General features: G+C 42.3%; 1 protein-coding gene across 2 annotated transcripts; it reads left to right on the top strand.

Moving 5' to 3' along the window:
- The first annotated feature begins 1,567 nt into the window (after positions 1 to 1,567).
- On the top strand, positions 1,568 to 24,715 carry LOC140742036 (ciliary microtubule inner protein 7-like). Of its 2 annotated transcripts, XM_073072743.1 has the most exons (4): positions 1,568 to 1,676; positions 1,781 to 1,894; positions 16,640 to 16,717; positions 23,144 to 24,715. In XM_073072743.1, exons 1-4 carry the CDS (start codon positions 1,650 to 1,652, stop codon positions 23,621 to 23,623), a joined length of 699 nt encoding a protein of 232 aa, XP_072928844.1. In that variant the 5' UTR covers positions 1,568 to 1,649; the 3' UTR covers positions 23,624 to 24,715. The 2 variants fall into 2 exon arrangements, with proteins under 2 accessions (XP_072928844.1, XP_072928845.1); XM_073072744.1 differs by lacking the exon at positions 16,640 to 16,717.
- The last annotated feature ends 841 nt before the right edge of the window (positions 24,716 to 25,556 follow it).

Raw genomic sequence — 25,556 nt, 5'->3', positions numbered from 1 at the left:
GTCTTATCTCAGATTTGTTCTTTAATATGGAAATCGTGCTCTGCTTCAGAGATCAATTTTTCAAGTTAGCATTGCCTTCCCGAAGTGATGCTCCCGACTATTCTCTCCTTTTCTGTTTCCCCCAGCAAGTTTAGAGCTTTGGAGAAGATATTGTGCATCTAGCCATCCACAAACTTAGCACACCCAAAGCGCTGGAGGAACTCGGCAGATCAAACAGCATTTGCGGAGGGAAACGGACAGTCGGCATTTCGAGTCGACACATTTCGAGTCCAGAGGAAAGGTCTCGATGCAAAACGTCAACTGTCCAATTCCCCGCACAGAGTAGTGTGTTTCTGTTCCAGGATTCCCAGCACCTACAATCTCTCATTCTTTCCACTCCTGAAGAAGGGTCTCGGCGCGAAACATCGACTGTTTATTTATTTCCATAGATGCTGCCTGACCGGATGAGTTCCACCAGCATTTTGTGTGTGTTGCTCCAGCGTCTGCAGTCTCTTGTGTTTACAATCTCTCAAGTCTCTCGTATCTGTTGTTTCCCAAGGATCCAGACACAGCATGGCACCATTATTCAGTGCAGTTTTAAGATGAACCCTTAAGATAGAATTTGACTTGTGAGTGAAATAGCACACTATGCTCCGATTAGAATCAACTGACCTTTAATTCCGTCTGACTTTAGCTTAAATCGGGGAGATATATTGAAGGCTTGAATGAAGCGCTGAGGCCACAAATATGAAAACGCGCCTCGCTCTTCACTCCCAGCTCTCGGTTTCCTGTCTATTCTGTTTGTATCATCTTTCGGTACACTTTGAATTCACTATTGTCATTACACAGTCTTATTTTTTTCTCACGTTCTATCATTTGTCCTTAATGCTTAATTTCAAGATTGTTTATCATCATTCTTCAGTACGGAAGAGTAAAGGAGAACAAAATGATTGTTGCTCCAGATCCGATGCAGCAACAAAACACAATAATAAAAAAACAATAAATATAAGTATTGTACATGAGATTGGCTTATGGACTAATTGCGTGAACATAAAGTAACGGTCAGCACAGGAGTACATAAGGTGACTGACAGGGGATGATAAAGTAGTGAGGTGGGGTAGATTAATGGCTGGAGATGATAATCAACCTAACAGCCTGGGGGAATTAACTATTACAGTATTGAGTGTAGTGGGCCTGGCGAGGGTGCTACGTAGCCCCTTCCCTGACCAACAGTCTATGAGCAGGGTGGGTGGAATCCTTTGTTATGTTACTGGTCTTTTCTCGGCATCTTTCTGTATATGTCCTTGATGGCTGGTAGGCTGATGCCCGTGATGATTTGGGAAATTTTAACTAGCCGTTGTAGAGGAGAAATATAGTTACGTCCTACATCTTACAATATCTGTCCCATTGAGTTTAATTTACTTAGAATGTTTGGTTAGGGCGGCCAATCGCTACTTTATTCATAGGATTTCTCGAAGGTCTATTAGGTTACCGTTCAGCATTGAGGACAATTCTTGTAGTTTAGCAGCGCGGTTTGTATTTTGCTAACATATCCCAATCGACCACGCCCCCAAATGCGTAGTTTAGCAACGGGATAAACAGTCGAGGAAAGGTGTCAACACAAGCTCGACGCCGGCTCTAAGGAAACCCAGTCACAGATAAGGAAGCCCATGGCTGAGGCTATCACTGGATCTTGGGTAAGGAACTTGGTTTTGGAACTTCATAAAGCAACGATTCCATTCTGCATAAGAAAGCATTGCCCGGCATTCATCTATACAATGATCCTCTCCCTTCTCTCAAGTTTCCGACTGGATACCATGGACATGCTCGCAGTAAATCGAGAAATGATATATTTCAAGAATACAGACTGCAGGCCAAGCCTCACCCTCCCGAGAAACTATTAAAGCGACTTCGGGTGAGTGTAAACATTTCGTGTTGAACATATTTACCCAATAGATCCCACCACTGAATTGGAAATGGGGATTGTACCATCCCATTGGCTTCTAATTTATGAATGTTCTGATTATTCTGCTGCCCAAATTGCACTGAACCACATTCACCCATCACAGTTTGGCTGTCTGGTAAGGAACAGTCCAGCTTTCAAATCTCTTCACAGCCTCAACCCTTTCTATATTGGTAGCTTCCTGCAGCCCTGTATCACCCCACCATATCTGCATTCCACCAGTCCTGGTCCCTATTGTCTACCACAGTAAAACAAGCTTCGCTTTTAAAGCTGCTGTGGTATAAACTCTGAAATTTATGCCCTATGTCACAACCAGGGGTCGTTTTTTTAAAAAGATGCTTTTTCAGTTAGAATGCGGACATTTTTTTTTCTTGGTGTCACCTCCTGCATATGCTTCCTCCTTGGGCTGTTCACCTTCTGTGTTCAGTTGTTTGTATTTGCACCAGATCTGGTTTTTCATGCTGTTTTGCAGCTGTCTTGTTTGGGATCTTGGGGATTGCTAAATTAAGCTCTTTGTATTTAACACTTTTCTTTAATTTAGGATAATTTAATTAGCATATTATTTTCAAAGTTTGGTGTTCCTACGTGGATTTCAACCCCTCCTTGCTCAGTTATTGTGGTTCCTTGATGGGTGAAGCTCACACCAAGTTCTTCAGTGTATCGGGAGTGCTTTCAGTATGTCAAGATTTGTAGTTTGCCTGAGCTCTTGCTAGTTTGTTTCTTTCTTGTTAATTTCTGTAATAAATCTTTAGTTTTATTTTAATTGCTGAAATCTCTGTGAGTTTGCTGGTGATCTCCATTATCTGCCTGTCTCTCTGTCTATGTGTCTATTTATTTTGTACAGCATGCTTGCCTTTATTAGTCCAGGCATTGATTTCACCAGTCAGAAAGTTGTGTAGCAGTTTTCATTTCTGGTCACCCAGCTTTCGGAAGGAAATGAAGGTTTTGGAGATGATGCAGCACAGCTTTACCAGGATGCTGCCTGGATTAGTGTTATAAGGAGAGGTTGACAGACTGAGAACTCCACTGTTTGAAGCACTTCCACTGTCAGCCAACTATCTGAGACTGAGACATACTCTAAGCCCACAAACTACTGGCGCCTTTGGCCTCCTGATCTGTTTTGGCTGGTTGCCGACATTACAAGCTGCAACAAAGTGAACACTGCTGGAAGAACTCATAGTTGAGCAGCCTCTGTGGTAGCTGGTGTCTTTCCTTTCTAGGGGCAAAATGCCTGATATTAGAAAGCATGCACTTAAGGCAAAAGGTGGTAAATTCAAAGAAAGCAAGTTTTTTTTTACACAGATGGTTGTGGGTGCCTGAATACACTGCCAGAGCTGATGATGTAGGTAAGTATAATAGAGGCATTTAAAGGGCTCTTTGCTAGGCACATAAATGTGCAGAGAATGGATGAATATGGACATTGTGTAGGCAGGAGGGATAACGGTATGCGTTTAAATAGTTTGCCACAACACCATGGACATATGGGCTTGTTCCTGTGCTATGTTCTAATGAGGATAATAGTAACATATAGTCTCCCATCTTAGTGTGAATTGCAATGCTGTTTCAAAGAAAAACGTTTCAATTGAAGAGAGATTTTATGTTTTCATTTGAGGAATCGAGGGTTAAGGAAAACTGGTACAGTGGGGGAGTTGAGCCCAACATAGAAAAGATACTGGGGGTGGTGGATATATGGAATGCACTGTCAAAGTCAAGTTTATTGTTATATACGCCAGTGTAATGAAAAACTTACTTGCCAGAAGAGAATCAGATGCAATTACCAAACTTAAGAAGCATTTAGACAAACATTTACTGTATATAAATAAGACTTGGGTGGATGTGGTCTTATGCAGGCAAACGGAATTAGTGTAGATGGATAAAAAAAAAAGGTCAACGTGGATGTGGTTGTCTAAGAGTTGATTTCTCTGCTGGAAGATTATATACCTCTTACAGTGTTTTTTTGCAGAGAAAATTTAAAACTAATTTCACTGCCATTCTCTGTTATTAGAGTCTCATTTAACTCCTGGTGTCAATGCATTGTATGCACTAATATGATTGTGGCTTCTACCCCTTCCTTTCCAGTCCTGATGAAGGGTCTCTGCCTGAAACATCGACTGTTTATTCGTTTTCATAGATGATGTCTGACCAATGTTTTGTGTGTGTTGCTCTGAATTTCCAGCGTTGGCAGAAGCTCTTGTGTTTATTCTCTAATACTCAGCTTTTGGAGTAACGTCTCATGTGGTTGATGTCATATGTTGTTCAATTAATCTTACATAAGACTATTTTCATTTTATAATGATGAAATTGCTATATATAATTAAAATTGTCATTCTTAATCGCTCTTCTTGGTCTGAAAATCAGTGTAAAATTAATGAACTAAATTTCCAAGCAGAAGAATTTCATTTTATGAAATTCTTTGATAAAGGTAAATGGTATCAACAGGTGGCTGTAAAAATAAAAAAAAAAAGAAAAAGGAAGATTTTGACCTTGTATCTAGAGCTTAACATAGAAACATAGAAAACCTACAGCACGTTACAGGCCCTTCGGCCCACAAAGCTGTGCCAAGCATGTCCTTACCTTAGAAATTACCTAGGGATACCCATAGCCCTCTGTTTTTCTAAGATCCATGTACCTATTCAGGAGCCTCTTAAAAGACCCTATTGCATCCACCTCCACCACCATTGCCGGCAGCCCATTCCACACACTGACCACTCTCTGTGTAAAAAAACTTACCCCTGACATTTCCTCTGTACCTACTTCCAAGCACCTTAAAACTATGCCCTCTTGTGATAGCTATTTCAGCCCTGAGAAAAAGTCTCTGACTATCCACACCTCTCATCATCTTATACACCTCTATCAGGTCACCTCTCACCCTCCGTCGCTCCAGAGAGAGTTCACTCAACCTATTCTCATAAGGCATGCTCCCAATCCATGCAACAGCCTGGTAAATCTCCTCTGCATCCTTTCTATAGTTTCCACATCCTTCCTATAGTGAGGCGACCAGAACTGAGCACAGTACTACAAGTGGGGTCTGACCAGGGTCCTATACAGCAGCAACATTACCTCTTGACTCTTAAACTCAATTCCACCGTATGCCTTCTTAACTACAGAGTCAACCTGTGAGGCAGCTTTGAGTGTCCTGTGGACTCGGACCTGAAGATCCCTCTGATCCTCCACACTGCCAAGAGTCTTACCATTAATACTACAAACATTCTACCATCATACTTGACCTACCAAAATGAACCACCTCACACTTATCTGGGTTGAACTCCATCTGTCACTCCTCAGCCCAGTTTTGTATCCTATCGATGTTCCGCTGTAACCTCTAACACTATCCACAACACCCCCAACCTTTGTATCGTCAGCAAATTTACTAACCCATCCCTCCACTTCCTCATCCAGGTCATTTATAAAAATCACAAAGAGAAGGGGTCCCAGAACAGATCCCCAAGGCACATGGAGGTGATCGACCTCCATGCAGAATATGACCCATCTACAACTACTCTTTGCTTTCCACGGGCAAACCAGTCCTGGATCCACAAAGCAATGTCCCCTTGGATCCCGTGCCCCCTTACTTTCTCAATGAGCCTTGCATGGGGTACCTTATCAAATGCCTTGCTGAAATCCATATACAATACATCTACTGTGCTACCTCCATCAATGTGTTTAGCCACATCCTCAAAAACTTCAATCAGGCTCGTAAGGCATGACCTACCTTTGACAAAGCCATGCTGACTATTCCTAATCATATTATGCCTCTCCAAATGTTCATAAATCCCAGCTCTCAGGGTCTTTTTTATCAACTTACCAACCACTGAAGTAAAATTCACTGGTCTATAATTTCCTGGCTATCTCTACTCCCTTTCTTGAATTAGGGAACAACATATGCAACCCTCCATTCCTCTGGAACCTCTCCCGTTCACACTGATGATGCAAAGATCATTGCCAGTGGCTCAGCAATTTCCTCCCTTGCCTCCCACAGTAGCCTGGAGTACATCACGTCTGGTTCCGGTGATTTATCCAGCTTGATGCTTTCTGAAAGCTCCAGCTCATCCTCTTTCTTAATATCTACATGCTCAAGCTTTTCAATCTGCTGTAAGTCATATCTACAATCACCAAGATCCTTTTCCTTAGTGAATACTGAAGCAAAGTACTCATTAAATACCTCTGCTATCTCCTCCAGTTCCATACACGATTTTCCACTGTCACACTTGATTGGTCCTATTCTCTCATGTCTTATCCTCTTGCTCTTCACATACTTTTAGAATGTCTTGGGATTTTCCTTAATTCTGTTTGCCAAGGCCTTCTCATGGCTCCTTCTGGCTCTCCTAATTTCATTCCTAAGCTACTTCCTGTTAGCCTTATAATGTTCTAGATGTCTAACATTACCTAGCTCTCTGAACCTTTTGTAAGCTTTTCTTTTCTTCCTGACTAGATTTATTACAGCCTTTGTACAACACAGTTCCTGTACCCTACCATCCTTTCCCTGTCTCATTGGAACATACCTATACAGAACTCCATGTAAATATCCCATGAACATATGCCACATTTCTTCCGTATGTTTCCCTGAGAACATCTGGTCTCAATTTATGCTTCCAAGTTCCTGTCTGATAGCCTCATATTTCCCCTTACTCCAATTAAATGCTTTCCTAACATGTCTGTCCTAACCCTCTCCAATGCTATGGAAAAGGGGATAGAATGCTGTCCCACTGAGAGATCTGACACCTGACCAGGTTCATTTCCCAATACTAGATCAAGTACAGCCTCTCCTCTTGCAGGCGTATCTATATATTGTGTCAGGAAACCTTCCTAAACACACCTAACAAACTCCACCCCATCTAAACCCCTTGCTCTAGGGAGATACCAATCAATATTTGGGAAATTAAAATCTCCCACCATGACAATCCTGTTATTATTACACCTTTCCAGAATCTGTCTCCCTATCTGTTCCTCGATATCCCTGTTACTATTGAGAGGTCTATAAAAAACACCCAGTAGAGTTATTGACCCCTTCCTGTTCCTAACTTCCACCCACAGAGACTCCGTAGACAATCCCTCCTTGACTTCCTCCTTTTCTGCAGCCGTGACACTATCTCTGATCAACAGTGCCACGCCCCCACCTCTTTTGCCTCCCTCCCTGTCCTTTCTGAAACATCTGAAACCTGGCTCTTGAAGTAACCATTCCTGTCCCCGAGCCATCCAAGTCTCTGTAATGGCCACAACGTCATTGCTCCAAGTACTGATCCATGCTTTAAGCTAATCTGCTTTGTTCATAATACTCCTTTCATTAAAATAGACATATCTCTCCTGACATTACTAACTTTGAGGTCCAGCTTCTCAACTTCCTTCCCTGTAGTCTGTTTTCAGAACCTCTTCCCTTTTCCTACCTATGCCATTGGTACTGTTACGTACCCCGTAACTGGGTGTCTTACCAGCAAAGATAGAAGTGTCCTTTGGAGTCTAGTGATACTATTTTCAACAATATTTATTAGCAAAGATATACAAAATAATATCAATGCAAATATACAGAGAATATACGTTAGCAATACTAAACCTAAAAGTGCAGGTATAATAATAATCATTAATGAAACAAGCAAACTTCATTATCTAAGGGATAATGAAGTGTCAGATGGAAATATAAAGTTCAGTTCAGTTCATGCAGGCTGTGGTAGTTGTTGGTCGTGGTGTTTCAATTGTTGGGGAGAGAGAGAGAACGTGCAAACAGTAACAGCTTTTATCTTGCCAACCTTCCTTTACGATTTTGATCCATCGATGCGTAGTTGTTGTGGTCATTCACATATGACCCCTCCATCCTTTAGCTAGACCGTTCTTCTGTGGTGGACTCATCACCCAGGCAAGGGTGGACACACACACAAGCCCCCACCGGTCTCGCTACAAAACACTGTGAGTTAAAATTTACCGACCCTTCGTCCAGTCTCTGATGTCCCACACTGTCTCGTGGGTTTCTGCTGCTCACTAACGTTTCTCCTGGTGCATCTGAGGGGTGTTACTCCAGACCTCACTTTTATCCCCACTCACGGGGTCTCAGGTGTCAATCAGGTTGGGATGATGTAACCCATCAAACCAGCCCACTCTGGTTGTCCCCTGAGGGGTTTCAATGAATAGAACAGTACCAAGTAAACAATCCTTCTCCAAAAGCCAATAGCAGTAATCAATGGTAATCCTACTTTTGTTAGTAGGAGCCATTCCACCATGGGGAACCTTTTAGCTGTGTCTCTCTCTCATTAACTTTCATGAGCTGTTATCAATAACAACTGCCCTGGCAGATTTCCTTTGTCTCTCTTACTTCCTTGATAACAGCATCAAAATAGTAGCGATTTACGATTCTCCAAAAGGGGTGGGGGCATGGGCGACTCTGCACCCTTCTGCCCATCAGAGTTGTTCATCCTTCGTAACAGTACCAATATGTACCACGACCTCTGGCTGTTCTCCCTCCCACCACAGGATATCTTGGACTCGATCTGAAACATCCTGGACCCTGGCACCTGGGAGGCAAACTACCATCCGAGTTTCTTTCCTGCGTCCACAGAATCGTCTGTCTGACCCCCTAACTATAAAGTCCCCTATCACTGCTGCCATCCTCTTCCTTTCCCTACCCTTCTGAGCCACAGGGCCAGACCCTGTGCCAGAGGCACGGCCACTGTTGCTTCCCCCAGGTAGGCCTGCACTTCCCAATAGTACTCAGACAGGAGTACTTATTGTGAAGGGGGACAGGCACAGGGGCACTCTCTAGCATCTGACTCCTGCCCTTCCCTCTCCTGACTGTTACCCATGTATCTGTCTCCCGAGTCCCCAGTGTGACTACTTGCCTATGGCTCCTCTCTATCACCTCCTCACTCTCCCTGACCAGATGAAGGTCATCGAGCTGCATCTCCAGTTCCCTAACGTGGTCCCTAAGGAGCTGCAGCTCGGCACACCTGGCGCAGATGTGGCCGTTTGAGAGGCTGGGGGACTCCAGGACTTCCCACATCTGACACCAAGCACAGAACACCAGCCTCACACACATACTTCCTGTCTGTATTCTACACAGGCATCCTACCTCGCCTCGACCCGTTAACACCGAAACCCCGTTGAGCCAAAGCCTTCCTACTCTGGCTCAGTCTACTCTGACACCCGCTCTATAAGGTGTCTCCTTTTAAACTCTTCTCGCTGTTCTAACTGGCTGACAACCATGCGTTTGCACAGTCGTGCCTTGATCAAACCACTGAAGAAATAAGCTCAGCATATTACAACTTCAAACATCACATGCTGGAAAATTTAAACTTCAGAAATTGTCAGGAATTTATCATATTGTATAGTAGATAAAAAAGTCTTTGGTTTAACAGACTAAATAAATTTTTGTTCATGTATTGAAGAATTTTGAAATGTTGATTAAACTAAAACAAGAATAATTTGAAGAAACTTTTCAGGTAAACTATATGCAAAACATCAGTAAGTACTCATTAGTAAAACAATCTGTAAAATAAGAGGGGTTAAGTCAACTTAAGAGCCATAGCACCAATTCTTTCCTCTTGTTTTGTGGGGGTCTTTTTTTTCTAATTATCCACTGATTAATAAGTCAAGTCAATTTTATTGTAATTTCGATCATAACTGCTGGTACAGTGCATAGTAAAAATGAAATGACGTTTTCAGGACCATGGTGTTACATGACACAGTACAAAAACTAGACGGAACTATGTGAAAAACAGAGAGAGAGAAAAAAAACACAACTATACTAGACTACAGACCTACACTGGACTGCATAAAGTGCACAAAACAGTGCAGGCATTACAATAAATAATAAACAGGACATTAGAGCAAGGTGTCAGTCCAGGCTCCGGGTATTGAGGAGTCTGATAGCTTGGGGGAAGAAACTGTTACATAGTCTGGTCTTGAGAGCCCGAATGCTGCGGAGCCTTTTCCCAGATGGCAGGAGGGAGAAGAGATTGTATGAGGGGTGTGTAGGGTCCTTCATAATGCTGTTTCCTTTGCGGATGCAGCGTGTAGTGTAAATGTCCGTGATGGCGGGAAGAGAGACCCTGATGATCTTCTCAGCTGACCTCACTATCCGCTGCAGGGTCTTGCGATCCGAGATGGTGCAATTTCCGAACCAGGCAGTGGTGCAGCTGCTCAGGATGCTCTCAATACAACCCCTGTAGAATGTGGTGAGGATGGGGGATGGGAAATGAACTTTCCTCAGCCTTCGCAGAAAGTAGAGATGCTGCTGGGCTTTCTTTGCTATAAAGCTGGTGTTGAGGGACCAGGTGAGATTCTCCGCCAGGTGAGTGCCAAGAAATCTGGTGCACTTAACGATCTCTACCGAGGATCTGTCGATGTTCAGCGGGGAGTGGTCGTTCCATGCCCTCCTGAAGTCAACAAACGTCTCTTTTGTTTTGTTCACATTAAGAGACAGGTTGTTGGCTCTGCACCAGTCCATTAGCTGCTGCACCTCCTCTCTGTAAGCTGACTCATCGTTCTTGCTGATGAGACCCACCACGGTCATGTCATCAGTGAACTTGATGATGTGGTTCGAGCTGTGTGTTGCAGCACAGTCGTGGGTCAGCAGAGTGAACAGCAGTGGACTGAGCATACAGTCCTGGGGGGCCCCCATGCTCAGTGTGATGGTGTTGGAGATGCTGCTGCCGATCCAGACTGACTGAGGTCTCCTAGTCAGGAAGTCTAGGATCCAGTTGCAGAGGGAGGTGTTCAGGCCCAGTAGGCTCAGCTTTCCAGTCAGTTTCTGAGGGATGATTGGGTTGAATGCTGAACTGAAGTCTATGAACAGCATCTGAACGTATGTGTCTTTTTTGTCCAGGTGGGTTAGGGCCAGGTGGAGGATGATGGCAATGGCGTCATCTGTTGAGTGTACGCAATCTACAGGGGGTCCAGTGAGGGGGGCAGCAGGGTCTTGATATGCCTCATGACGAGCCACTCGAATGATGATGGATGAGAGTGCAACGGGACGGTAGTCATTTAGGCAGGACACTGAAGACTTCTTTGGCACGGGGATGATGGTGGCAGCCTTGAAGCACGTTGGAATGGTGGCGCTGCTCAGGGAGATGTTGAAGATGTCAGTGAGAACATCTGCTAGCTGGTCTGCACATCCTCTGAGCACTCTACCAGGGATGTTGTCTGGTCCAGCAGCCTTCCGTGGGTTGACCCTGCACAGGGTTCTTCTCACATTGGCCACGGAGAGACACAGCACCTGGTCATTTGTAGGAGGAGTGGACTTCCTCGCCGCCACGTCATTTTCTGCCTCAAACCGAGCGTAAAAGTTATTCAGCGCATTTGGGAGGGAGGCATCACCTGCACAGTCAGGTGATGTTGTCCTGTAATTGGTGATGTCCTGGATGCCCTTCCACATGCACCGCGTGTCGCCACTGTCCTGGAAGTGACTGTGGATTTGCTGGGCATGTGCAGACTTTGCCCCTCTGATGGCCCGGGACAGTTTGGCCCTTGCTGTTGTTAGGGCTGCCTTGTCGCCTGCTCTGAAGGTGGAGTCATGGGTCCTCAGCAGTGCACGCATCTCGGCGGTCATCCATGGCTTCTGGTTGGCACGTGTAGTGATGGTCTTGGACAGAGTAACATCATCAATGCACTTTCTGATGTAGCTGGTCACTGATGCTGTGTACTCCTCTAAGTTGGTAGAGTCGCCATCAATTGCAGCCTCCCTGAACATGTGCCAGTCAGTGTGCTCAAAGCAGTCTTGGAGAGCAGAGATGGCTCCTACTGGCCAGGTTTTCACCTGTTTCTGAACTGGTCTGGAGCGCCTGACAATCGGTCTGTATGCTGGGATTAGCATAACTGAGATGTGGTCTGAGTAACAGAGGTGGGGTCGGGGCTCTGCTCGGGGATGTTTGTGTAAACTAGGTCCAAAGCTTTCTATCCCCTTGTTGCAAAGTCCACATACTGGTGGAATTTGGGGAGCACTGACTTAAGGTTCGCCTGGTTAAAATCACTGGCAACAATAAATAGTCCATCAGGGTGTGGTTCTGCAGTTCACTAATAGCCCCGTACAGTTCACAGAGCACCTCCTTAGCATTAGCGCTGGGGGGAATGTAGACACCGAATATAAGGACAGAGGTGAATTCCTGTGGCAAGTAAAATGGTCTGCATTGAACTGCCACAAACTCCACTAGCGATGAGCAGTATCTGGAAACCAGCACAGAGTTCTTGCACCATTCCATATTGATGTAAATACACACACCACCACTGCGAGTCTTACCGGAGAGAGTTGCATCCCTGTCTGCTCGAAACAAGGCGAGCCCGTCCATCTGAATGGCAGCATCCGAAATTCCCTCAGTGAGCCATGTTTCTATAAAAACATACACACAGCAGACTCTGTACTCCTGCCGAGTATTTCGTTGGAGTCGGATGTAGTCCAGTTTATTGTCCAGGGAGCGGACATTGGAGAGCAGAATGGACGGGAGAGCCAGCCGGCCGGCTAGGGTTCACTTTTTGCCTGGCACGGACCCCTGCCCACTTGCCTCGCTTCCACTTCCTCGCACATCGCTTACAAAGTCTCCATCACCGGCTACCAGCATCAGGCGACTCTGAGGATTGTAGGCCCATTGCAAGCTGAGGTCGCGTAATTCAGCCAGCAGATCTTTGTGGAGGTTTGTTTTTGGGCGATCTCTGTATTGTAGTAGTATCTGGCAATGGTAGATAGTCGCTCTGTTATCCATGTGCCCTAATCAAAAGTTATGTATTCAAACTTAAAATAGAAAATTAAATTAAAGTAACACCAGGTCTGAAAGGCCGCTGCTGCCGTGCCACGCCGCCTCATGGGAAACTGTGTGGTTGTTACTCACGTTGACTGGTTAATTGAGTTTAGCAATTACTTCACATGGAAGTATTTGTTGCTGCCTCTGAAGACTGGTCTTTACAATCCACTGTATTGTAAATTGTATTTATTGTGAATTATACCAGTGGCACAAATTAGCCATGTTAGTGGAATTGAAACTCACCTAGTTCCATCATTGCATGCCCCAAACAAGAAGCCCCCAATATTGTTACAAATAAATGAGCAATAATCAACAAAGGCCTCATTTTAATCACTTTGATTAAATAGAGCAATTCCAAAAACAGCTTACTTTCAAATAAATGTTTGCTGGAGCGGGAGGGGAAACAGGTGGGTGTTATGAAGAGCCCTATTTCCACATGAATTTTGTAAAAACAAAGAAGTTAAACATTTTTAATGGTGGACTGATCCCTGCTAAAGAATCCTGAGAAATGGCTGAGGAAAGACAGAAAAGCTTGCATTCTACATCTTTCAGTAAGGGAGTAGGAATATTTGTGACTCCTCCAGGAATGGATCTCTCTCTATTGTTCAGTCTGATTTGGGAGCCCGTAGTTACGATTTGGAGCAATTCTCGAGTTCTACACTATGTGTGGAGTGGGTGGCCACCTCCTCTTTGGCCTGCCCTGGAAGGTTAAAGTCTGGAATTTCATTGTTAGATCGGCTTCCGAGCTGTAGACGCTGGAATCTGGAGCAAAGACTCATGAGGAGCTCAGTGGGTTGAGCAGCAACTGTGGGTAGGGGCTAGGGTGGAATGGATGGAAAGAAGTTGTCAACATTTCTGGATGAAAGTGCACGTCAGTACGATTCATTCCCTTCCACAGAGGCTGCTCAACTAGATGAGTTCTTCCAGCAGTGTTCATTTTGTTGCCGTTTGCAATGTTGGCAACCAGCCAAAAGAGATCAGGAAGCCAAAGGTGCCATTAGTCTGTGGGCTTAGAGTATGTCTCAGTTTGGGTTGTGAGATTTCAGATAGTTGGGTGACAGTGGAAGAGTTCTACAAGGAAGAAATTTTTCCTTGCACATTAGAAAGTTAAATGTGGCATAACTCAAAAGAGTCACTTAGGCTCTCTTGGTCTCAGTACTCCAGAAGTGATCCTCATGGTTTCCCATAAATACTAGTGTGGCAGTTCCTGAGTTAGGATAAAGAGCTGTTGAATAAGCCAGCCAAATGAGGTCATGCCTACTGTGTTGGTTCTGCTAACCCAGTTAACTCCCCATCTGTTTCCATATTACATTCTCTCTCTTTGACCATAGGTCTAGTTTTCTTGTGAAGTTTTTCCTCAAAGACATAGAGATTCTCCCCAAAAGCAGGCCAGGAATGTCCTTTTATCATCGTCTCTGAAACAGTCTTCACAATATAAAGAATAGTTGATCACATAATTCATAAAGTGGTACCACCTGAATCTTATATACGTCACGTGTCAGCTTCTACATCTATCAAGGCTGATAAGAGAGGGTGAAATTTAACCATGTCAAGTACGCTGAAGGCTGAATGGAGACAGAGACACACAAAAACATAACCTTTAGAACTTATGATCCATTTGCTCTGTGTCAAGAGAAACAGGAGTTACTGTAGATATTGCAATCTTTTCCTGAATTGCTATGAATGTTACAGCTACTTTGGCATAGACAGGGTAAATATTCATTGTCTTTTTCCCATATTAGGGATTCAAAAACAAGAAATGGATAAAAAGGTCAACTTGGATGTGATTGGATGAGGAGCCTGTTTCTGTGCTGTGCAGTGATGAATCCATGCTTTGATGAATTCAATAATCAATTGAATATGTAAATATAGTCTTCTGGAGATTTTGCACCTAAGCATTTATATAAAGACCATAATGAAAATTAAATAGACTGGAAAATTAATACTTGAAATCTCCATCAGAATTTTCTCTGCACTAAATCTGTTTTCAAAGTGTTAAATGACCAATTCCTTGCTGGAATTGACAACCATAGAATCGCAACTAATGAAGAATCTGTTAAATTTTCACTGAAGTGTGAAATGTGAATATCAGCTATGACAATTGGAACCACGTACCGTTTGGCCTAATACATAGCTTTTCTTGAGAAATTTGCCACACAATCTTTGTATCCAGTGATTACTGAAAAATTTACTTTCCCCTGAAATGTCACAGTTCATCAGAAGGTATTCAAAGTCCAGCATAAATACTACATTTTTTTGGTGAATTATGCTTTCTTGCCATCAATACTGAATTATTTATTTTTCATAAATATCTATTAGATTTATATATTTTTAAATTTGCAATGGACAATCCTTAACTTTATCTTCTAAAATATAGTCTAGTATGGGTGGGCCACTTAGGATAGTAAGTGACCAGGATGATCATAAGGCACAGGAGAAGAATTAGCCTATTCAGCTCATTGAGACTGCTCCCCCTCTCAGAACCATTCTCCAACCATCTACCCGTAACCTTCGATGCCCTGACTAAACAGAAACCTATCCACCTCCGTATTTAATATACTCATTGACTTAGCCTCTACAACCATCTGTGGAAGAAAATTCCACTGATTCACACCCCCTTTCCAAAGAAATTCTTCCTCATCTCTGTTTTAGAGGGAGATCTTGCTACTCTGAGGCTGTACCCTCTGGTCCTGGATTCCACCACTGTAGGAAACTTACTCTCCTTGTCCTAGCAATGTGGCTGATAATAGAATACCTGGAGGAAATCTATCTAGGCCCTTCAATATTTGATAAATTTCAATGCCCCCCCCCTTTCGCCAATTCTTCTAAACTCCAGTGAGTACAGGTCCTGAGCAATGAAATGTTCCTCATATGTTAATCCATTCATTTCTGGGATCATTCTCATAAAATTCCTCTTGACCATCTCCAATGTCATTACATCCCTCCTTAGATATGGGCCCAAAACTAGTCACAATACTTCAAATTCATGCTGGACAATGCCTTATAAAACTTCAGCATTACAAAGTTGCTTTTAAATTCTAGTCCTGTGAAAGTGATTGCTAAAATTGCATTTGGCTTCCTTACAACTGACTCAGCCTGCAAGTTAACCTTTAGGGAATCCTGTACCAGGACTACAAGTTCCTTAGCATTCCTGATTTCTCCCCATTTAGAAAATTATTATTTCTAATAAAATGCATGACCATACACTCCCCTGTGCTGTATTCCATCTGCCGCTTCTTTGTCCATTCTCCTAATCTGTCCAAATCCTTCTGCAGTCTCCCTACTTCCTCAACACTACCTGCCCTCCATGTAACATTATATCATCTACAATCATCTGTCATCCAGATCATTAACATATAACATGAAACGTAGCAAACACAATACCAATCCCTCCAGGACACCATTAATCATTGGCAGTGAACATGAAAGGACTTCCTTTATTCCTATTCTTTGCCTTCTGTATCTCTTCTGTCCATGCTAATATCTTTCCTGTAATACTAGGGACTGACTCATGTGCAGCGTCTTATCAAAGGCCTTCTTAAAATCCAAGTAAACAACACCCACTGACTCTCCCTTGTCTATCGTGCCTGTATTTCTCAAAGATTTTAACAGATTTGTCAGACAAGATTTCCCCTTAAGTAAACCCTGCTGACTTTGGCCTATTTTAAGGCCAAGTACCCCTAAACCACATCCTTAGCAAATGGATTCTATAGTTTTGTCAACTTGAATTCAGGCCTTATAATTTCCTGGCTTTTGCCTCCCTCCCTTCTGAAAGAGCACTGAAGCGATCTGCTGTATACTTATGGTGAGTGCACAGCAGGGATTAGTGCTGCAGCTTGGCTGCCATTCAGGCCAGCTTGCTTTTTAAACTCGGGTATCCAGTGGAGTGTTATGTATTTTTTTCCTTGTACATTAAAGCAATCTCACACACTGTGGTCCAGACTTTGATCAACAAAGTTAAATGCTTATTTTCTAGGAAAGTCCTTTGAAGCACAACTTTTCCAAACACGATAGTCAGCTGGTGTTTTACGACGGTGCCACGTATATGGAGAACGTAAGTAATAAAGCTGTACTTAATGCAAAGACTCCAGTGCTTCCAATTCTCAGAGTAGCTAGTAATACGTCAATCACTTTGAGAAGGTGAGTGACAGTATATGTGCAGAGAAAGGAGAAAAAAGGGATCAATTAAGTAGAAGTAAATTGTGGAACTATCCATGAAATGTACTTATAGAATCTAATCACTTCTTATTTACAGGGAATCATGGGAATCATAGTTAGCTTGACATAATAACTGGATCTTGCTGGAGAAATGTGTAAATGAGCGAATAGGGAGTGTGTTATGAATTCTCAGTGATCTGCCATTCTAAAATGAGCTATATTTGTCTGCTGAACTTGCCACGTTAGGTTCAGATATTCGACAGCATGTGGCTTTGTCTGAGAATACCAATCAAGCTCTCTGGCTCAGAATGGTTCCATGCATCTCATTAAGCATTAAAATAATTTTTAAAATGGTTCATTCTCATTTCAGAAAGATCTGGCCTATTTCTCTAATGGTACATGCTGAGTATGCTAAATCCTTTTCATTCATTGGAAGGATAAGATAACCAACATTAACGTTTCTGTCAAATCCACTAACCTCTTCACCTCTTTAGTATCAGCTACGTTGCGCATGCAACATCATTCCAACCGGGACAGTCTATTCCAATCTGCTTGTCCTAGCAATGTGGGTGATAATAGAATACCTGGCGGAAACCTACAGGGTCACAAGGAGAAATGCAAAATCTATGCAGGATTGAACCAGAACCAGTGAGGCTATAAGTCAACTCACTGCACTGACGTGTCCGAAGCATCACTTGATAGCCCTGTCACCACCAGTTTGCTGATGACTGGAGTACTTGGCAGGGTTCCAAGATTGGATTTGTCCACTCTCTACAAAAAGGTTAAGTTTCCATTATGTAATTTAGAGATACAGCACAGCAACAAGATCTTCCTGCCAAATGAGCCAACACGGCCCAGTTACATCCACGTGACCAATTAACCTATATTCCTTTGGAATGTGGGAGGAAACTGGAGCACCTGGAGGAAACACACAGTTACAGAACATACAAACACCTTACAGTCAGTGGCAGAATTGAACCCCAGTTGTTGGCACTGTAACAGCATTACACTAACTACTACGCTGCTGTGCCACCCAGTGTAGTTGTACTGCTTAGCTAAATGAATGGTCAAATCGAGAGCAAACTTTCAGCACTAGACCTGGATTATTTTAGATGTTGTTTCAGATCCGTGGTGCATACCAAACTGCTTGCCACCCCCACCTCAGACGCTTTGCCCACCTATCTGTTTTGCTAACTTCTGCATACAGCCCACTAATTAAACGAGTCAACCCTGTTCAAAGGGAGATAAAGACCTGGCCAGAAGGAGCAATCTCATCATTGTGGGAGCATGGACTAAAACACGTTCAGGGAGGTGGCTACCTGTGACCATCGCATTAATATCAATGGATATGTGAGATCTGTGACTGGCTACATCGAGGGTATCACCATTGTTCAACATATCTACATGAGGGCAAATCAGAGGCCATGGCCGACAGGAGAGATCCAAGCATGCCTGAGACATCAAGCTGCCCGCTTCAGATCAGGGAATAAGACAGCTCTCAGGTCAACAAGATCTGTGCTTTCCCACACAATGAGGAAGGCAGATTGGGATTATTCATGGAATATAAAGCCATTTGTGTGACACCAAAGAAGAGCTTCTTCCACCAGTAAGACTACTGAACTGCCTGCCACCACCCAGGTATCACTTATGAAGCACCAATAGTGTTATACTGCCTTCTTTTTAACTTGTGTCATAAATGCACCTTATTATTTGTTAATGTGTGTGTGTGTGTGTGTGTGTGTGTTTTCCTACCCCTCCTTTTTTTCTCTCTCTGCCCATCGCTCTGCCTGTTCTCCATCTCCCTCTGGTGCTCCCCTCCCCCTTTCTTTCTCCCTAGGCCTCCCGTCCCATGATCCTTTCCCTTCTCCAGCAGTGTATCCCTTTTGCCAATCAGCTTTCCAGCTCTTAGCTTCACCCCAGCCCCTCATGTCTTCTCCTATCATTTTGGATTTCCCCCTCCTACTTTCAAATCTCTTACTAACTTTTCTTTCAGTTAGTTCTGACGAAGGGTCTCAGCCCGAAACGTCAACTGTACTTCTTCCTATAGATGCTGCCTGGCCTGATGCGTTCCACCAGCATTTTGTGTGTGTTGCTAGTGTTTTTACATTATTATGTAATTGTTTTGTATTTCCCTTTTAAGAATACTGAGTGTTTTTCTTACCAAGAATTGCTTTCCTTACCTATGTACTGTATGCTGGGTACATTGGATGTGGCAATAAATGGAAGCAGCAATGTTTACGTTATACTTAGCATTAAATCTGTACGAGTAATCACACTAATAGGGCTAAAATAGTAGGGGGTTGCAGTTGTTGCTATGGCTATGGTATTCAGCATTTTCAGCTTTGTTTTGATCTCTCATGAAATTTGACTGAGGACTGCCTGATCTGGACCTCAGTTCAAAGAACTGCTGAGCAAAGTGTACGGGATGCAGATGGATCCAAGAGCTGGAAGTTCAAAGGCTACTCAGCGAACAGCTGGGTAGAGCCCTGAGGGAGTGCAGCAATCAGAAGCTGTTGGGGTGAGTTGCTTTTCGTGCAACCATCAAGCAGAACCCTTTGTGCTCTGTACCCTCCTCTGTCCAATAATCTCCTGACAGTAGCTTAAAGAGGTTAAAAATAAAACTCTGTGAGAAAGGGTTCTAAAAATGTTCTCTTCAGTCTCCAAAGGCAATGAAAAACTAATTCTAAGAAATAACAAAAACAGAAAGGTATGTTGCCAGGCTCATGTCCCCATAGAACTACAGGCTGTCAGTCAGCTCAACTCAGCTTTACGAGAAGAGATTGCACAAACCAGGGTTATATAAGGTTTCAAGCTATTAAGGGAAGAAACAGCGTATTTGAAAAAGAAATGATTTCTGTTGACTGAAGTATCTAAGATCAAAATGATAGCCAATTGTAACAGTGGTGAAGAAAGGGAACAAAGGATGGTAGAAGTTAGGAAGACAAAGGATTCTGCAGATACTAGAATTCAGAGCAGCAAACTATCTGATGGAGACATTTAGTAGCATGAGCAACATATGTAGGGGGGAGAGGAATTGTTAACATATCAATTCAAAATCCTGCAATAATACCTCTACCCCCCTCTAATGCTCCCTCAGTTTGTTGCTGTAGAAGTTAAGAACAAATTTCTGCATACGGCAATTAATGGCAGACCAGTTGTTAGAGGTAAATCAAGCTTTGAATAAAAATAGTTCTAAAAGTTTGGTTGATCCAGTTAACAACAAAAATGTAAGACTGTATTGGACTGCCATTGAATAAAATAAGGAAGAGAAGGTTTGTTCTTTTTTAAATTATAGATAGTGGTAAGAAGCACTAACAGGCTACAGATATGATAGAACACTGAATGTGGAACAGGCTCGAAGGATTAAATGGCCTGCCACTATGTTTTTATGTTCCAATATATCCATTTGTTGTACCTAGCAATATCAGCCTCCTCCTAAGACCTGGTATGAAGACTTGTACTGACTGCACAGCCTATCAATATAAAGTGAGTGAGGTTTTGTGAAGCCTTGTCATATAAACCAGTCCTTTATAAGCACAAATAGGAATACATTAATAAAAATAATAATATGGTATAAATGCAAGATAGATTTTGTTACAATTGTGTAGTTATTTATAATAATGAAATGTTCATTTCTTTTCTGACTAGTCTTATCCTGGTGATATCTTGGTACACAGTATCTCCAGTTAAGCTGCTGAGGGGGGTCAAGGCAGCTGAATGACAGAGCCCCAGGAGATTAACACCAATCCGCTCTGATGAAGACTGACATTCAAGGAGTCAATGTCAGATATCTATAAAAGTCAGCATAAACTTAAAAAAACAGAAACTCACAGCCAATATTTCCCTTTTTGACCTTTTGTTATATTCCCACACATGCACAAAAACTTGCTATTTCATTTGAGTTATTAATTTTTCATATTGCCCTTTTTACATAACCTCAATTTTCTATGTAGTCTTTTGTGTATAAAAACAAATAGTGCGTTTATCACTTTGAAATGTCTCAACTCTTCAAATGCAGAATTGTAATATGCTTCAGTCTATGACTGGTACATTTCAAAGCCTTTGCTTCCTTTAATCACTAATCCAGCTTGGGAAAAAGATGAAGTCTGGCAAAATGAAGAATGCTGGTGCAGATCACAGCCAGAGTCTGCAGGTGGAAAATGTTTACAAGCTTGTGCAACAGAATTTGAAGTCATTCCAGAATAAGGGTTATAGTATTAGGGCATCATGACATCTTGAGCAGCATTGAAGTACAAAGCCAAAGCTGAGTTTTAAGCCCATATTTTGGTTATTGCCTTATTTCTAGATTATTGTACATTTCTTCTGTCCTAAAAATCTTAAGTCCGTTAGTAAATGCACATCTCAGTTCAAATATAGATACAAAAAATCATTGCCTTGCCAGTCTACATCCATTCTCCTGCAACTTGCTGTCATCTCACCCAGTATTTCCCTGGACCTGGTTTACAAAAAATGTGACCTCCCGGCTTTAAGGGTACAATTATGCGGTGTCTACCATTGAAACCAACAGAACTGGTCCCAAATTGTTTGGGCCAAGCAATTTCAAGTTTATTGTTATTCAACTGTATACATGTATACAATTAAATGAAACAGCATTTCTCTAGGACCAAGGTGAAAATCACAGTACTGTACATATATTTCATACAGCACAGAAAACACAATAATATTAACAGATAATAAAAAATATGTTCTGTAGATGCACAAGATGACATCAGTGCATATACAACATATAGTTGTATACTATATAATATACAATAGTTTTACTGCCACTGGCGTTGTCATGAATAGTGTGTAGGGGGTGGTATCAGGGCATTCAGAAGCCTCCCACCCTGGGGGAAGAAGCTGTTACCCAGTCTAACAGTCCTCGTTCTTATCCTGTGGCAACTTCTGCCTGATAGTGGAACATCAATGGGATAGAAGGGGTTCTTGACAAAGCTGAGGGCTCTGTCAATGCAGTGCTACTGGTGTATGCTCTGGATAGAGAATGTCCTGTATTGGTTCACATTGGCAAAGGCAACACTGAAGGGGAGATGCATGCCCAAAATGGGGATTGCAACAGGTCCAGACTGGAATTTATACAGAGGGACTCATACTATTGAAGACAATGGTCTGGGATGAAAGGTTTCCCTCAGTTAGCTGTGAAATTTGGTCAAAAATAGAGTATTTTTCAGAAAACAGCCATTCAGATTGGAAGATCTGTCTGATATCAATGTCAGGGTGGGGTCAGTCAGAGTTAGGGTTATGAGGAATGTGGGTATTAGTGTTTGAGGTGGATGGATGTCAGGAGAGTAACACCCATCTACCACTACTGCTGCAGAAGTATAAGTGTGTGATAGAGCCATGGTGAACTAACAGAAAAAAATTTCAGCCCTTCTTGGACCATCCATTCCATTCCATCATTTTCACCTCACTTCCACTGCTGCTTTTCCTAAGGCATGGAAAATATATCCAGTCATGACTAAAACTGAAAGAAGACCCAATTCCTCCATAAACATCAACATTATAAATAGCACCTTCCTGCACCCCACAGCCCCATTCTTGCTCACCTTAAATTTCACCCTTTTACAACATCACGATAAAACTGATAGTTTTCTTCTGCTCTTCATTGGACTGAGCTGGCAGGCATCAAAGAGCTGGACAATTCTTCACTTTCCAGTTTCTGCTGCATTCCAGAATACCCTCATTATAAATTGTGAACTTCAAACATGCTGGCAGCACTAGAGAGTTGAACAACAGGCCCACCTCAGCATGTGAAGAGATGTAAGAGCCCAAAGGTTTTTACCCGCTGTGATATTATTGGCCTTTCTCCCACATCAGTTCCAAACCTTATGAGCCTGACTTCTCTGACATGAATCTCATAATATTCCTCCTCAAGGTGTCATTGAGGCTGACTGAGAAATTATGCTGTTGTTTTTACATCAGTGAAAGTCACTTTGATGAAACACCCTTCAAATTCTGGCACAGTAATGAAATATTTTTTTATTGTGCCGCTTTTTTGAATGCAGGTTTTGGCTCTGCCCCAAATGTTCCATTACCATCACTAACTCTTGTACAGTTTAGAGTACAATATCTGAACAACAGATCCAGCTAGTGTCAAACAAATGCACAAAGTTTAAATATACTTGCAGCATTAAACTCTCCAACTGCAGCCAAAACTTGGAGAACGTCAGTGAAAGGCATCAATCTGTCATATGTGCTTTTGTCACTCTGGGAAGGTTGTAAACTGTATAGGGTTATGTAAATAGTCACTACACTGTTAGCTGAAGACTTTAACTCCAAACAGTTTTCTTTCCCTTTTCTGTAGAATAAGGGGAAATATCGAACAAAAAGTGCTCTTGGAGGAAGCAGTGAATTTAAGAAAGATTTAATTTCCTGGATTCCAACTCAGTCTGAGGGTCAACGGGAGTGGCCAATAATATCCACATATCAAGCAGATTTCTGGCATCACAGAAACCCACAGTCGACAGCAGTGATGATTCCTCAGCTGCTGGTCCCTCGTGTTCGACAGCTGATTACAGTCACCCACCCTGGGGTGGAAACAATGCAAACAACATACCGTCAGTTCTACAGCCACTGCCAGCCAAACCCTAACATACATACAAACATTTACACTGGGAAAGTGCAGAGAATGCCCATGGAAAAGGAAGCAACATTTGTCTATGTGAATCCAAGACCGAAGCTGGCAAATGGCAGATCAGGACCAGGATCCTCACTATCAGAGTGCTTCACTGTTGCTGACTGCCTTTCATGGAGTGTCCCACAAAAACGTGGAACAAGTGACTGAAAAATCCATGGGAGGGGTTCAGCAAGTTAATGCAAGAACAAAAACAACAGTGACCCCAGTGTTTTTAACAAGAAGTTGCTAATTCAGATAGCCCAAAACATCGACTGTACTCTTTTCCTAGATGCTACCTGGCCTGCGGAGTTCCTCCAGCATTTTGTGTCTGTTACTTAATTCTCCTTTAATGTTTTACTTTACAAGTGAGTGGAATATTTCCCAGTAACCTTCTGGATGTGAGAAATAAATTACAGGTGGTACTGAACTATTGCTTACTTCATTCATAATCATTCAACAACATTGGGTACTTCTATTATTCAGCTCTGGTTTACCCTAATTTAGCACTGTTCAACCATCAGATAAAGGGAGTGCAAAGAGTGGTAGTTGTGGGCAGAAAATTGTTACAGGTACACTAAAGGAATTACTTGCAATTATGCAGTGATTTTAAAGACATCCCAGGTGCCATATAGGAAGTGTAATCAAAGAGTTAATGAATGAAATGCTCTCAAGGAAGCTCCCACAAGCAGCAATGGGATAATAAACAGGTAAACCTCTTCAGTTATGTTGACTGAGAGATAAATATTAGCAAGACCACCAGTGATGATGACCCTGCTGTTCTTTGAAATAGCACCAGGAAGTCATTGACATCTGTCTGAAAGGGCAAATGATTTATCATTTCTCCTGACATTGCAGAGTTCTCAGCCCAGCATGAAAATGCCAGCTGGATCTTTGTGCTCTGGAGGGGAAGGATCTGAGTTTGAGATTCAAGATGCTGCTTGGGGAGAGCAGGATATGACTGTACATCTGGCTCTGTTAGACTTGAATGGCTCTTGTTTGCCTGCACAGGGTGCATTAAAGAAATGGGTTGCATCTTGTAGACACTAATCAAAATTTATATTGAGCATTTTCAGAGTCATAAGTTTTAGAGAAATTGTAAGCCAATTGCTATTGCTTTCCTTGTAGATAGCAGAAGTATGTGTGTCAATAAGTAGCGGGTGAAATTACTTTTTTTAAAGAAATTACTGTTAACACATGTGACTAGTGAGTTTGAGAACAGCCATTTAAGTTGAAATATTTAAAGAAGGATTTATCAAATTAATTGAGAAATTGCTGGGATGGGGATCTTTGAGCTGATCAGTGCTGTTTCAGAGAGTATTCATCTTTAAGGCCAGTTTGTTCATATGAAACTCACCTATTGTGATCATCTCTAATATGGCACTCAGTACATAGCGACTGATTATTGTCAATAATGTATCACTGAATGTAAAATTTAATTATATCATCTTACTCAAGTGTAAGGAAAACAAAACAGATTGAACACATAATGCTGTAGTTACTGAATGACCAGTGTAGATTAGTGTTTTGCATGACAATATCTTTCGAGAGACAGATTATACTGAGAGAGATAAACTAAATCACTGTGCAGTAAACACGTACAACTTAGAGGCCACTCTATCTATCTGTCTAGGCAGCAGTCTTTCATCAGTGTGAGATAAACTACCACACATTCAGGAATAAATGCCTTTGAATATCAGATCCTCTTGTCCATCAGAGTCTTTGTAGAAGAATGACTGTGGCATCTCTTTGCTTTCACTAAAGATTTTTGTTTGTAGATAGAATGGAAGAGTTAATCTGATGCTGAAATGAGGTAATTGACATGTTCACATGTGGTTACATTTACAAATTGGAAACAACCTTCACAATCTTCAAATAGAAATCTACAAGCAGAGGAGCTGAACCTTTTGCCCTGACGACTTCGAATTCAGATTTCTCTTTATCCTGTCAGTGCAGAAATAGCATTGTGAAATTATTTTGTTTGTTCTCTTATAAATTTCAGACTGATGAGTAGCACATGGATAATAACATCTGCACCATTGTCAAAGCTCCCTCATGAATTCTTCAAAATGCCCAATTAATGTAGCAATTAAAGTGACAATTG

The sequence above is a fragment of the Hemitrygon akajei genome, chromosome 19 (genome assembly GCF_048418815.1).
Source record: "Hemitrygon akajei chromosome 19, sHemAka1.3, whole genome shotgun sequence".
Taxonomy (NCBI): Eukaryota; Metazoa; Chordata; class Chondrichthyes; order Myliobatiformes; family Dasyatidae; genus Hemitrygon; species Hemitrygon akajei.
The sequence above is the reverse complement of the archived record's forward strand: the minus strand, read 5'-3'. Positions and strand labels throughout refer to the sequence as shown.